Raw genomic sequence first — 12,489 nt, forward strand, 5'->3', positions numbered from 1 at the left:
CAGTAAAATAAATAGCATTTTAGTACAAATAGTGTACAAAAAATTAAAAACAAAAAAGAAAAACTCTTTAGTCTAATAATTCGGCCAGCACTGTATGTCATTTCAAAATATTCTAGCAGCTAATATATATATATATATATATATATGTATATATATATATATATATATATATATATATATATATATATATATATATATGTATATATATATATATATATATATATATATATATATATATATATATATATATATATATATATATATATATATATATATATATATATATATATATATATATATATATATATATAAATCAATATAGAAATCTATTTCAATATATATGACGAGTATTTAACATGCTAGCAATCATTTTTAAATGATTTAAGCCCGTATGAATGTTTAAAGCTAAGGAATAAAACCTGCAGATATGTTTTGAACTTTTTTAAACTATGCATAGAAAAATAGTATAAATTCTAAAGCACAAAATTTAGCGAAATTTTATTTGCTTACGTTTTATCCGAATTCAACTTGCAATAGAAATTCTCACCTGAACTGACTCGGCTCATTCGTATGCGTCGCTCGTAGTTTCGTCACCAAGACGCGGATGATATTGCACAGGAATGCGAAATTGAGCTGCAACAGGCACACAGAAAAATGAATTTGGGAGAGAAGTTATGAGTCAAATGCACAACAACATAACCCTGGATGAATGTCTCTGGAAAAATGGTCTAAAGAAATTTATGAAACTTTTCAAAATTGTTGCTTTTAAACAGGGTTTCATTTACACGGAAGTTTAGGTCCAGTACTTTCTCTTCGGTGCAATTTTGCAGATTAAAAATAATTTCAGCACTTTTATGCATGCAAATAAGTTCCTAAAAATACGGGACTCTTGCATATATATATTTTTTGGTAAACGAACCCTGAATGTGAGAAATATTGCGAGCTGTTATTGATAACATTTTGACAAAATTAACACCGTATTTAAGCCTCTGGCTAAAAAAAAGGCTCCCATCCTTACTCTAAGCCGTTTTAGATTTTTTCAAAATGAAAAATGCATTATGCTTTATGAAGTAATTTAGATGAATATAAATATCAGCAAAAGAATGCGCATAGTTATGAAAAAAAAAATGTTAATAAAAAAAATGTTAAGAAAAACATGAATTATATTTTTCATATTGCTCATGGAAATGCAATAAAAACCATTAAAAAAAACAGAAGATAGGAATACTCTATAATTCTTAACAAAAAAGATTGTTTAAAAATACGTTGATCCTTATAATTTTTTTACTTGCCAATCAAACCCAGATCAAAAACTCTAAAAGTTAAAGTTGATGATATATTTGATTTATACGTAAAAGGCAGAATAGAAGGAGAGGTATTTTTCATGGAGATCAGAGAATTCTTAGAACAGCAATGATATTTCTTGATCAGGTTCCCCCTTTCCAGAATTTTGTTTCGTTTTTATGTTTTTGCTACAATCTTAATCAAAAAGAAGAAATAAAACACCAGCATTTATTCTTAAAATCCATCGAGATTGAATATGGATTCGATTCAAAATACATTTTTCTACAAATTTACAAAATCCAATGCTATAAAACCAAATTAAATTCACAAAGATTTTTTAAACCACTGCTATTCAACAGCGTCACAAGAAAATTTATCATCAAATCCATCATTCATGGGTTCACTTTTAATGTTTAAATATTTTGTTTTTTCTTTTCTATGCAACTTTTGTACTAATGGAAAAAATATTGCTTTTCTTTCGTATCACTAAGCTGTTTCCTAAATGAAATACTCAACACATGAAACAGATTTTACTGTTAGTTTATCTTTGATTGATTAAAACCAACCATAAATTTTAAAAATAAGAGCAACACACTAGATAACAAACATATATTTTATTGAAAGTCACCAAATATCTCGCTAAAAATATATAACTGCGAATACAAACGTAAAAAAAGTTACAGAAGGAAAAGTTTTGACTTATGCCGTTATTGCCTTTACATATTTTCACGTATAAATGCTTGCGAGTTCCAGTCAGTTGAAAAATGCTTTGAAATTCAGAGCAAATGTCACCAACACATTGCAAAGAAATAATTTCGGAAGAATAAAAAAGAGTAATATTTGATTTTAGAGTTGGATTTATGTAAAGAATATAAAATTCGTTTGTAGTTTTAAACTTTGCATATGTGTTTTGTTATTGGTGAACATATATATCTCAGTTAAAGGTTTCAGAACTCCTAAGAAGGGTAGGATGTCTCCTGACAACTCAAAATTTATAGCAAAGCGTGGTCAGAAATGCTTTCTCGACTTGATAAATGTGAGATATGCCAGGAGTCTGTCTGTGTGTTTATGGAGGTTAAAATTCAGTGCGGGGAACAGTGTTTCGATTAGTACAAACTAGGTGGACAAAAGTCATGTTCAAAATTCTAAACTTTGGTATTGGGATAATGTAAACAATAAACGAAAACATTATACTTAATTATTTTGTTTACGTCTAATTCTCTTCCGTCACGTGAGTAATAAGGTTCAAAGGTAGGTATCCGTTTGTAATAGAATAAAGTATTTGAGTTCCAGACATTATTTCATCACAAAAAATCAAAGTGTTCCTAATTTCATATGATTTTATTGTTCAAGATGGATGTTATTTAAACTAGTAAGTGTTTTTTTTTCCTAATTTAATTAATCTATCTAATAGTTATACAATGTAATTTTTTTTAAAAGATGAACGAAGGATTTTTTACCCGTTTTAAAACTAAAAAGTGATGGTAATGACTTGTACCCATTTGTATCCGGGCTAAATTTTCTGTATATAGTAGCTGCTGCTTTCCCGTTAATAAGACATATCATAGTCAGCACATTCGAGTACAACATATTTTTTTAACCAAAGCTTTGGGGGCTTCAACCCTTCTTCAAAGAAATCCCTACTCGAAAGAAAGTACTCTGTAGGAAAAATCTTGTACTCGAATGTGCTGACTATAATACGCTTCATTAATAATAGGGAAAGTGCAGCAATTATATACAAAAAGTTTAGCCCGGGTACAAACGGGTAAAATCATTACCATCACTTAAAAGGTTTTAAATGAGCAAAAACTTCTTCGTTTACCTTCATTTTTTTAAAAAAAAAAATATTGTTTAATTATCAGATAGAGTAATTAAATTAGAAAAAAACACTTGCCATTATAAATTATATTCATCTTGAGCAATTAAATCACATGAATTTAGGAACACTTTAACTTTGTGTAACGAAATGATGCATTTCTGATTTGGTCTACCTAGCTTGTATTAATCGAATTACTGTGCGGGGATAGGAAAGTCTGCCAAAATATTTAATACACCTGCGTTATCTTCAACAAAGAACTGAGATATCTTGAAAATTACGGACGGAAAATGACCAATTTCTTATAGCTTTTAAAAATTCAGGTGTGCACTTATAATTTCTCCCAGAGAGCATACTGGGTTTTGCTGATTCATAGAAAATCTACTACCAAAAACTTTACCGAATTTTACTACCTAACTCAAGCTTGATCTCCCGACCATTATCGAGGAGATACTGTGACATACCATGGCCCTACTTAATTTTTATAGGTCGTGGCAATCGCTGAAACACATGGTAACAAAAATGCAGGTGTTCCCAGTTGCGCCTCTTGCGGTCAAAATGGGCGACGCTCAACCAGAAATACAAACAAACTTTGAAACATTGATTATGATTGGTGGATGCATGAGTTGCATTGAGACGTTGACATTGATTGGCGAATGCATGAGCTGCATCGGTTTAACACAGAAAAGTCAAAAATTGTCGAGGCCCGTAAGCGTATTCAGTGGGGCCATGAACATACGTATGATTATATGTTTGTTCAATTCAAATGATGGTTTTTAAAGTGGAGCGGCAAGCCACTCAATATGCAAAAAAAAGAAAAGTAATCCTTGAGTGCTAAACAGGAAAAGAAAGGGAAATACAAAAATAATAATAATAAAAGAAAAACATGAAACTTAAACAACTAGTTAGCATTGCGCAAATCATGTTTGAAATTGGCTAATTTCATGCAAGCAACTAAGCGAAAGAACATTTTACAAGTATCTTTATTTTTACTAATAATAAAGCTGAAAGTCTCTCTGTCTGGATCTCACCTCTGTCTTTCCGGATCTCTGTCTGTCAGGATCTCAGTGACGCGCATAGAGCCTAGACCGTTCGGCGATTTTCATGAAATTTTTCAAAGAATTAGTTTGTAGCATGGGAGTGCGCACCTCGAAGCGATTTTTCAAAAACTCGATTTTGTTCTTTTTCTACTCCAATTTTAAGAACATTTTCCCGAGCAAAATTATCATAAGATGGACGAGTAAATTACCAAGTTTTCATAACGTGGAACCGTAACATAGGCAAGCCAACTGGCGAGAAATTCATCACACATTATTTGTAAAAATACAGGCGAACCAAAATACCTTTTAATTTTCTACTACGGGCAAAGCCGTGCGGGTGCCACTAGTTCTGAATAAAACAAGATATATTCAGAGAATATCAAAGCTAAGATACATTAAACCAAAGGAAAACAACGTACATATCTCTCATATATTTCTTTTGTTCTTTGTAACCTAAAACCGAACCATTAGAGTATGCTATAATCACACAATCATGGTAAATTTTACCTTATTGTTACTAAAGGATCCACTTGCACAGTGTGACATTTTTAGATTTTATCTTTGCCCGTTATTCCTCGAATTTAAAATTTTAGCTTTTATTTCTGATTGGTTCTTAGCAGTAAATCTCAGTACTTTTGTAGTGTTCTATAATTATACTTGTATGAGAACTCCCGCGCCCCCCCCCCCCCTTTTTGTGCAAACCTAGAAATTTGACGAATAATGCGAAAGTATTGGAAGAAAAATAAAATTATTTGCTTACTACAAGGCTCAAGAGATTTGGACTGTTCGTGACCCATTCGTATGGATTCACAGGCACTGCCCAGCATCTGAAAAAGCATTAATCATATGGATTGTCTACAAATGATGATATTTAAAAGAGATTGGTCATTTATTCTTAAAATATAAAACTACGGTAAAGAACGTACAATCAATTAAGTGCTTAAAACCAATTTTTAGTGATGCTATTCATTGTGTTTTATAACATTGTTGGTTACCATAACTTAGTTGGATAAGATGGAACAAGAGTTGGAACAAGTAGAACAATAAGTTGGAACAAGATGTTCACAAATTTTTTTTCATCTCGTATAGAAGTAAAAATTTATTCAATATGCTTGTGGTTTACTTTTTCTAGCCCATTACAGAAGTATAAGGCCTTTTAAATCACAATATACAGTCTAAAAACAATTGTATTCCAATGAATTACTATTACTTTGATTTTGACAGACATGTTTCCTGAAATATGTTTCAAGCAATTTGATATTCCTATCGAAGAAAAATGATGTGATGAGACTTACATTACATTTTAACTTTTGACGTCAATTTGTGAAGCTAAATGCTTAACTTACGAATTTATTCGATTCCCTTTTTCTCTTCTATAAATAAAGTACGTTTGTGGAAAAAAACAATCATTTTCACTGAGGTCATCATCACTGAGGTTTCAGTCTAAGGATTGAGTAAACCTTTCACCACAGGAAAAAGGAAAATTCCCGAAATCATAAATTTCATATACTGTTGTTGTCTTGTCCAGTGGAACAGTGCGGTAGAATCAAACTGGTCCAAAAGTATCCAAAACAGCCCCTGCCACATCAATAACTTCCGAGGAATAGAGGAGTTGATGTGAGGGAGCAGCATGGATTCTGAAGTGCTTCGAGAAATGGCAGGGCAGTCAAAGATATGGTTGGGAGAGAGTTCAATGTTTGTGCAGTGAGGACAGCTCTTATAGCTTCGATGGCCATCAGGATGTATCCTCATTCCCTTGAATAGTAGAAACTTTGAAAATTTTTCTCAAAATAGTGCCAATAGCGGTTACGTACACCAGTGACCGAAAGATTTTCGAAATCATCTCGGAAAACTCAGGGTGACTTCCTTTTAGTTTGAGAATTCGTCAATGCGTTCACAAGCATTTCTAACAGCAAGTATATCAATTTCGAAAACTTAAAGCCTTTGATACTGGCTTAATGTTAGTTAGATTTATAACTCAAAACTTTAAAAAAAAAATTATAATAAAGCCAATCGGTCCAAAAGGGGTTGCTATGTAATCAAGTGATTCCTTCGTTACAGCTGTACAAAAAGAATGCTGTCCAGAATTACTTCAAGTTTGAGCTGAATATATGGTACACCCTCGTTTTAAGCTGGTTTATTTTACGCGGTTTTGATTATACGCGGTTTAAGATTTGACACTTTTATTTATTTCACGCGGATGAGTTTCGATTTTTCGTGGATGCGGCATTGCAAACAGACAAAACTTTACCGTCTTTCAAAATCCCAACTCCTGAGATTGCTAACAAGTAATAAACTGCATTTTGACGTGCTAATAAGCGAGCTTGGGCAACTGGAGAAATTTTTTGCAATTGGTTCCAGAGCTCTTTCCAGAAGTAAAGTTATTAAACTCGCACAATTTAGAGTTCACAGGAAGAACTTTGCGAAGTGACAAAGGAAGAACAAAACCGCAGAGAACATCAATGACACACAATCAAAAGCTTTCACACTGAAAATTTTGATACATTCCTAGACAATGGCAAATGATCTGATTTATTAGTGAAGGAAGATCCCGTCACGGAAATTAAGCGAATGATCATGGAAGAGTTAAGGCGCCACAAAGAACTACAGAGAAAAAAAATATTGTATGCCCAAAGAGTAACATAAACAGCTCTTTTTAATAAGCGCTAAGTTAATTCATGTTTCTTTATGCACGTCGTGCGTATGTATTGGAATAAGTACACATTAAACTTATTACATACACTTATCTATCACTAGAATTGAATCTTTTTTTCATATACGGAACCTAACATCTATGTTAACACTATTATCAAGTCTCAAATTACGCGGTTTCGTTTAACGCGACATTTCCGTGGAATGTAACCGCCGCGTAAAACGAGGGTCTACTGTATTTGAAGAACGGAAATTATACGGCATAAAAAAATGTCTTTCCTGTATTATACTTTGGTCACAACTTTTATTGACGTGGAAGCAATTAATTCCCCCCCCCCACTTCCCGATTTCACATCAAAAGAACATGTGTCTGTTAGAATCTTCCAATCATTTTCTTCAGATTCATGGCAGACATCGCAACACAGATATTCTTCTATTAACGAGAGAAATTTCCTTCACGTTGCTACCACACAGTTGAACGTTCTCGCAGACCTTTCAGAGTGCGATACTTCTTTCCAAGATTCATTAACTTTAGAACTATTTTTTTTTTGTTATTACGTAATTTTCCCCTTTCATCAGTTAAAACTTGAAGTCCTTCTGATCAGTGGCTCTTTTTTTAATAGCATTTTAAAAGTTGGAAATAAATTGAAATCACACTGCATTTCGATGCAGTTTTATTATGGAATCCTATACGATTAGTGCCTTCTTTTTAAAAAACGCATTCAGATACTAATCTTGATGAACCACTGCAAAGTTTTATTCAAGGTCAGTGACAACATAAATTGTAACATTAAATGTAATTGATAGTAATTATTCTGCTTTCAATATATTTACCAGTAAATAGTGCTTATTTGAAGTAGAAATTTGCACAGATGGTCAGCTAATTTCTCAAAGAACTTTTATCAGGTTTAAAAATGACTGAAATAATGAAATAGAATTACAAATACTTACTCCTCGTCTGCAAAGTACCATCTAAGGAGAGCAAAAGTTCCAACTGGGAAAACTGGAAAAACTAAAACAGAAAATTTTCAAATAGAATTGGAAGTAAAAAGGTTTTAAGTTTTCCAGTACGCTGGAATGCCAATTAAAAGTAGTTGGATCTTAAGTCGATATCAATTTTACTTGAAAAGATAATTTATTTTTTCAGAAAATCCAACCTTGAACGGCGTTTCGGCACCAATTCACTCCCGATACGAACATACAGACATGTGTGTTGGTTATGTAAGTATTTTGTCCGATAGACTGCGCAATTTTAGCGTAAAAATGTTGGTCATTTTGCACTGATTTGTTTGGTTTTTAACCCCCGACACACAAAGGAAGGAGATTAAAAGTTGGACGTGTGTGTGTATTTTTATACTTGTGTGTGTTTGTGTGTCTCTCTGTGACACTCTAACGCCTAAACGGTACCAACCTTCCCCTTTTTTTTTACTGAGCAATCGCGATTGCTAATTGTTTTTACTTGATCGTCATTGACGTTCTAGTTCCTTCTTCAGAATGGACCGGGGCCTCTGCAGCGCCACCGCCCATCGGCCTCTGTATCCTCTAGTCCTGAACACTGTCCCCCGGAATCCATGTCCTACACACTCGCTCTCTCATGCACACTCCCACACACACGCGCACGACTTTACACACATATACTTTGACAGACACACACCCGCCTTTACACACATACACTCACGCCTTTGTGCATACACGCAGGACTATGCACACTAGGGTGGATCGAAAAAAATGAAATTTCGAATCTTAATTTGGAATACCCACCAAAAGCTGTGAATGTGTAAGAACAATACACATGTAAAATATTATCAAGTTTGAAGAACTCTTTGAGGGTCCTACCAAGGCTTAAATTTCTCTAAAAATAGGAAAAAATGTCAATTTTCCAAAATTTTTATGAAAATAATAAGGTTAAAAATTTTTGTTCTAATACCATTAAAATGTTTCCTTTTAACACGCTTTTCATGTATCTTCAAAATTATTTACATTCTTTGCAGTATTAGGTTTGCTCACAAGTTTGTAAAATTTCGTGAAATTTCCAAAAACTGACTTTTTTCAAGCCTTTTTGCACATTGCAGTATTTTTTCTTTTAAAGTCCTTTTTTTTGCAATGACTGTGCAGAATGCAGTTTTAAGTGGAAAAGAAATTATACTTTATTATATTAACTGTCCAGCACCTACGACAAGGAGCGTAATTGCTTCAAACTGGACCAGTGGTAAAGTGTCGCACCTGTCTAGCAATTTACTTATTGGTCCTGCGAAAATTCACATGGACCAGCAGTTTCACCATCCAGTAATGTGAACAGGTGACGCAAAAGGCTGCTCGTATGCAGTTCGCAGATTACCTATGGGACAGGATGTCCAATTTTATTCTCTATGGCCGCAATTGCACCATTCTTTTTTTCTGGTATTCGTGGCCGTGCCATTACAGCCAAAAGCTAAAAGATCCTTACGGCTTAAACAAATTTTCAGTTCAAAAATCGCATTGCTATAGCGACATGTTTTCCCGTTCGAGAAGTTGGTGTCACATGACCCAAAGAAAGAGAACTGGATTTTTCAGCCATGGATTCCTCGCTTATGGTTCTTCTATGGTATCTGTCTCCAACCATTTCTTTTTGTCATAGTTTTGACTTTTCGGCTATCGAAAAATGTACTTTTCAAACCCTTTTACTTCTAGTTTGCAGGTTTTGGAGAGAAGCACATACTTCGCCTGTGACATCTGTGACACTTCTGCCGCTGTCTTCGAATTTTATTCCTATCAACGACTTTAGAGCGATAATTATTTGACCCAGTACCAAAATCCTGTAATGTTTCTGAAGCAATTGCTGCAGCACATCGCACATCTATCAGAAATGACGTACTGGTAGCACACTCTTGATAGTGTTGGCAGAGAAGCCTCATTTGTTCCACTTTTGAAGTGACATCAACACCAAAAAATGTTGATGGCTCTGTTGGCGGGAGTATAGCCATTGCAAATTTTTCTTTTTCTGGAATTGAAATAAAACTTTGCTGTTCCTCATAAGTGTTATTACAGCATCTCGTTACGTAAGTGAAAATCGGAAAAAATTATTGATCCTGTCATTCAACGAAATGTCTATTTTTGCCACCCGGAAAATATTCTCTTAACAGTAATCACTGATGAACAAAGTACATCAGAGAACTGACTTTGCGAAGATTTTGAAGGCCTGACAAGTGACTTCTGTTCATGAAGAAATAAGAGAATTCTATAATTCAAGGATTAACTTCAATGCATCAGATTATTCTGATGTTATCAACCGGCAAGAATGTGCAATAACTGCCACCTCTCTCCTATTTTAGCTGGCATATCTAAAGAAAGTCTTCAACAATAGATTGAAAACTCCAACGCCAATTTTGCGTTTGTTTAGTTCTCCTGTCACACTCAGGTGGTGGAACGCTGTGCTAATATGGTTACAGAAGCTTCTTTGTTTGTGATTATCGTGTGACAATCGGTAAGAGATGGCTTCATAAGAGCAAAAATCAAATCTCGAAGTATCATGTCATCGTTTGAATCAAAAAATGATTTCAAAGAGGTTTCATGAATGGATGTGACGAACTACTATTTTCTGTGCCTGTAACTAACTGATACTTTTCAAGTCCCTCATTTGCTTAATATTGATGCTTATATGTCAGAGCGACTGTGTGTGAGTAAATATACATTCTTTGTAACCAATGCACTTCTCTCTATGTTGTTTTAGTTAATACAACTAAATCATTTTGATAGTTTACTTCTAATGAAAAATGAGTAATAAATTTATACTTAATACATGTGGCTCGGCAGATGGAAAAGATAGTATGGAACTCGAAATGCAGCCACCTGTTTTTAGTGGATGCTGGGCTGCTAATGTAATAAAGTTGAACTTTACTTCCGTTTAAAACTATATTCTGTACAGGCGTTGTAAAAAAGAAAACTGGACTTTAAAAGAAGAAATATTGCAATGTGCAAAAAAGCTTTAAAAAAGTCAGTTTTTGGTTAATTTCGCGAAACTTAACGGGTTATGTGAGAACTTAATGGTGCAAAGACTGTAAATAATTGTGAAGGTACATGAAAAGAGTGTTCAAAGGAAGCATTTTAACCGTATTATAACAAAAATTTTAAACCTTATTATTTTTATAAAAACTTTGGAAAATTGACATTTTTTTCCTATTTTTGGAGAAGTTCAGGCCTTGGTAGGACCCTCAAGGAGTTCTTCAAACAATATAATATTTTACATGTTCATTGTTCTTACACATGCACAGCTTTTGGTGGGTATTCCAAATTGAGATTCGAAATTTCATTTTTTTCGATCCACCCTAATGCACACACACAGAAGCCTAGCCTACACATGCACGCATGCACGCCTACACACACACACACGCATGCACGCCTACACACACACACACACACGCATGCACGCCTACACACACACACGCATGCACGCCTACACACACACACACACGCATGCACACCTACACACACACACACACGCATGCACGCCTACACACGCACACGCCTGCACACACACACACACACAACTATACACACGTAACCGCCCAGGAGGAAGGGGAAGGCTTGAGGGGACAGAAACCGTTTCTAAAAACACTAAATCCAATCAGTAGGGTCCTGCCGAAACTCTTGATTGCGAAATACGTAATTTGAATTCAAAATTTCAGAATTCAAACTACTTTTGTTTTGAGCTCACAAACCAGTGCGACTTTTTTGATTTTTTTTTATTCGATAGGAAATTTTATCGAGAGTGTTCTTCGCTAGGTTGCTTCGCCAGGTTTTTCGCGATTTTTGCATTGAACACATATTTAAAATTTTAAAAATGTAGTACTTAAATAAAGAATAATTTTTCTACGTCTGAAAAAATGTGTTTGGAACTTTGCATAACTTCGCATTTTGCATAAACTTCGAATTATAATGTTTTTTAAAGCAGATTTTAAATATGGCTATGCCTTTATTCACACTATGGTAACCGAATTCATTGTTGGCTGACTAGGAAACAAAACGCATTGATTTAAAATTTTTATCTGTTGCCAGTTTCTATTTGTTAACACATAAAATACTTATAATTAATTTTAAATCGTATAAGGCTTTAAAATTTATTTTCAACTTTCTCTCTTGATTATACATCTTCGACTTAGTCAGTTTTTTTTTAATTTTTAATTTTAGTTACTTGTAGATTAAAGTCGCACGTGGAAAGCCAAGGACAATAATATCGTATGAAAGCATCATTCCTCCTGATTTTAATCCCTTTCATAATGCGTTCACAATTCTTCCTTGAGAAAACTTTACCCATCTTCTTTTTTTCAGAACCCTGATTAACTCTATGATCTCATTAAATATCTATTACATTTTGTGTTGTTATGCATCATTAGGGTAACCATGTTTTCGCATTTTTAAAACCTTAGACAGTAAAGTTATGTTTGCCAGATGCATATTTTATTTGAGATAACTTGGTAAAATTTTCGTATATTCTATCTTTTTAGTTATAATTATTGAATGTAATGTTTTATAAAAACTCATAAACAGCATAATTACTTCTCTGCTATGGTTGCAACTAACTATTCAATTTAATCTTTACTGATAATAAAGCTGAAAGTCTCTCTGTCCGGATATCTGTCTGTCATGATCTCTGTGACGCACATAGCGCCTACACCGTTCGGCCGATTTTCATGAAATTTGGCACAGAGTTAGTTTGTA

General features: G+C 33.8%; 1 protein-coding gene across 8 annotated transcripts in view; it reads right to left on the reverse strand.

Moving 5' to 3' along the window:
- The window catches only part of LOC129220288 (calcitonin gene-related peptide type 1 receptor-like), a 141,088-nt gene that overhangs the window by 56,746 nt on the left and 71,853 nt on the right, over positions 1 to 12,489 (reverse strand). For all 8 annotated transcript variants that reach the window (XR_008580458.1, XR_008580457.1, XM_054854675.1 and 5 more), the window contains exons 9-11: positions 7,744 to 7,804; positions 4,901 to 4,967; positions 548 to 633 (exon numbers count right to left, since the gene is read on the reverse strand). Coding sequence is in view for 6 of the 8 variants with exons in the window: in XM_054854675.1 (XP_054710650.1) it covers positions 548 to 633; positions 4,901 to 4,967; positions 7,744 to 7,804 (214 nt within the window). In the remaining 2 variants the exon portion in view is untranslated. The remainder of the gene's footprint in view (positions 1 to 547; positions 634 to 4,900; positions 4,968 to 7,743; positions 7,805 to 12,489) is intronic.

The sequence above is a fragment of the Uloborus diversus genome, chromosome 4, assembly GCF_026930045.1.
Source record: "Uloborus diversus isolate 005 chromosome 4, Udiv.v.3.1, whole genome shotgun sequence".
NCBI classification, from domain to species: domain Eukaryota; kingdom Metazoa; phylum Arthropoda; class Arachnida; order Araneae; family Uloboridae; genus Uloborus; species Uloborus diversus.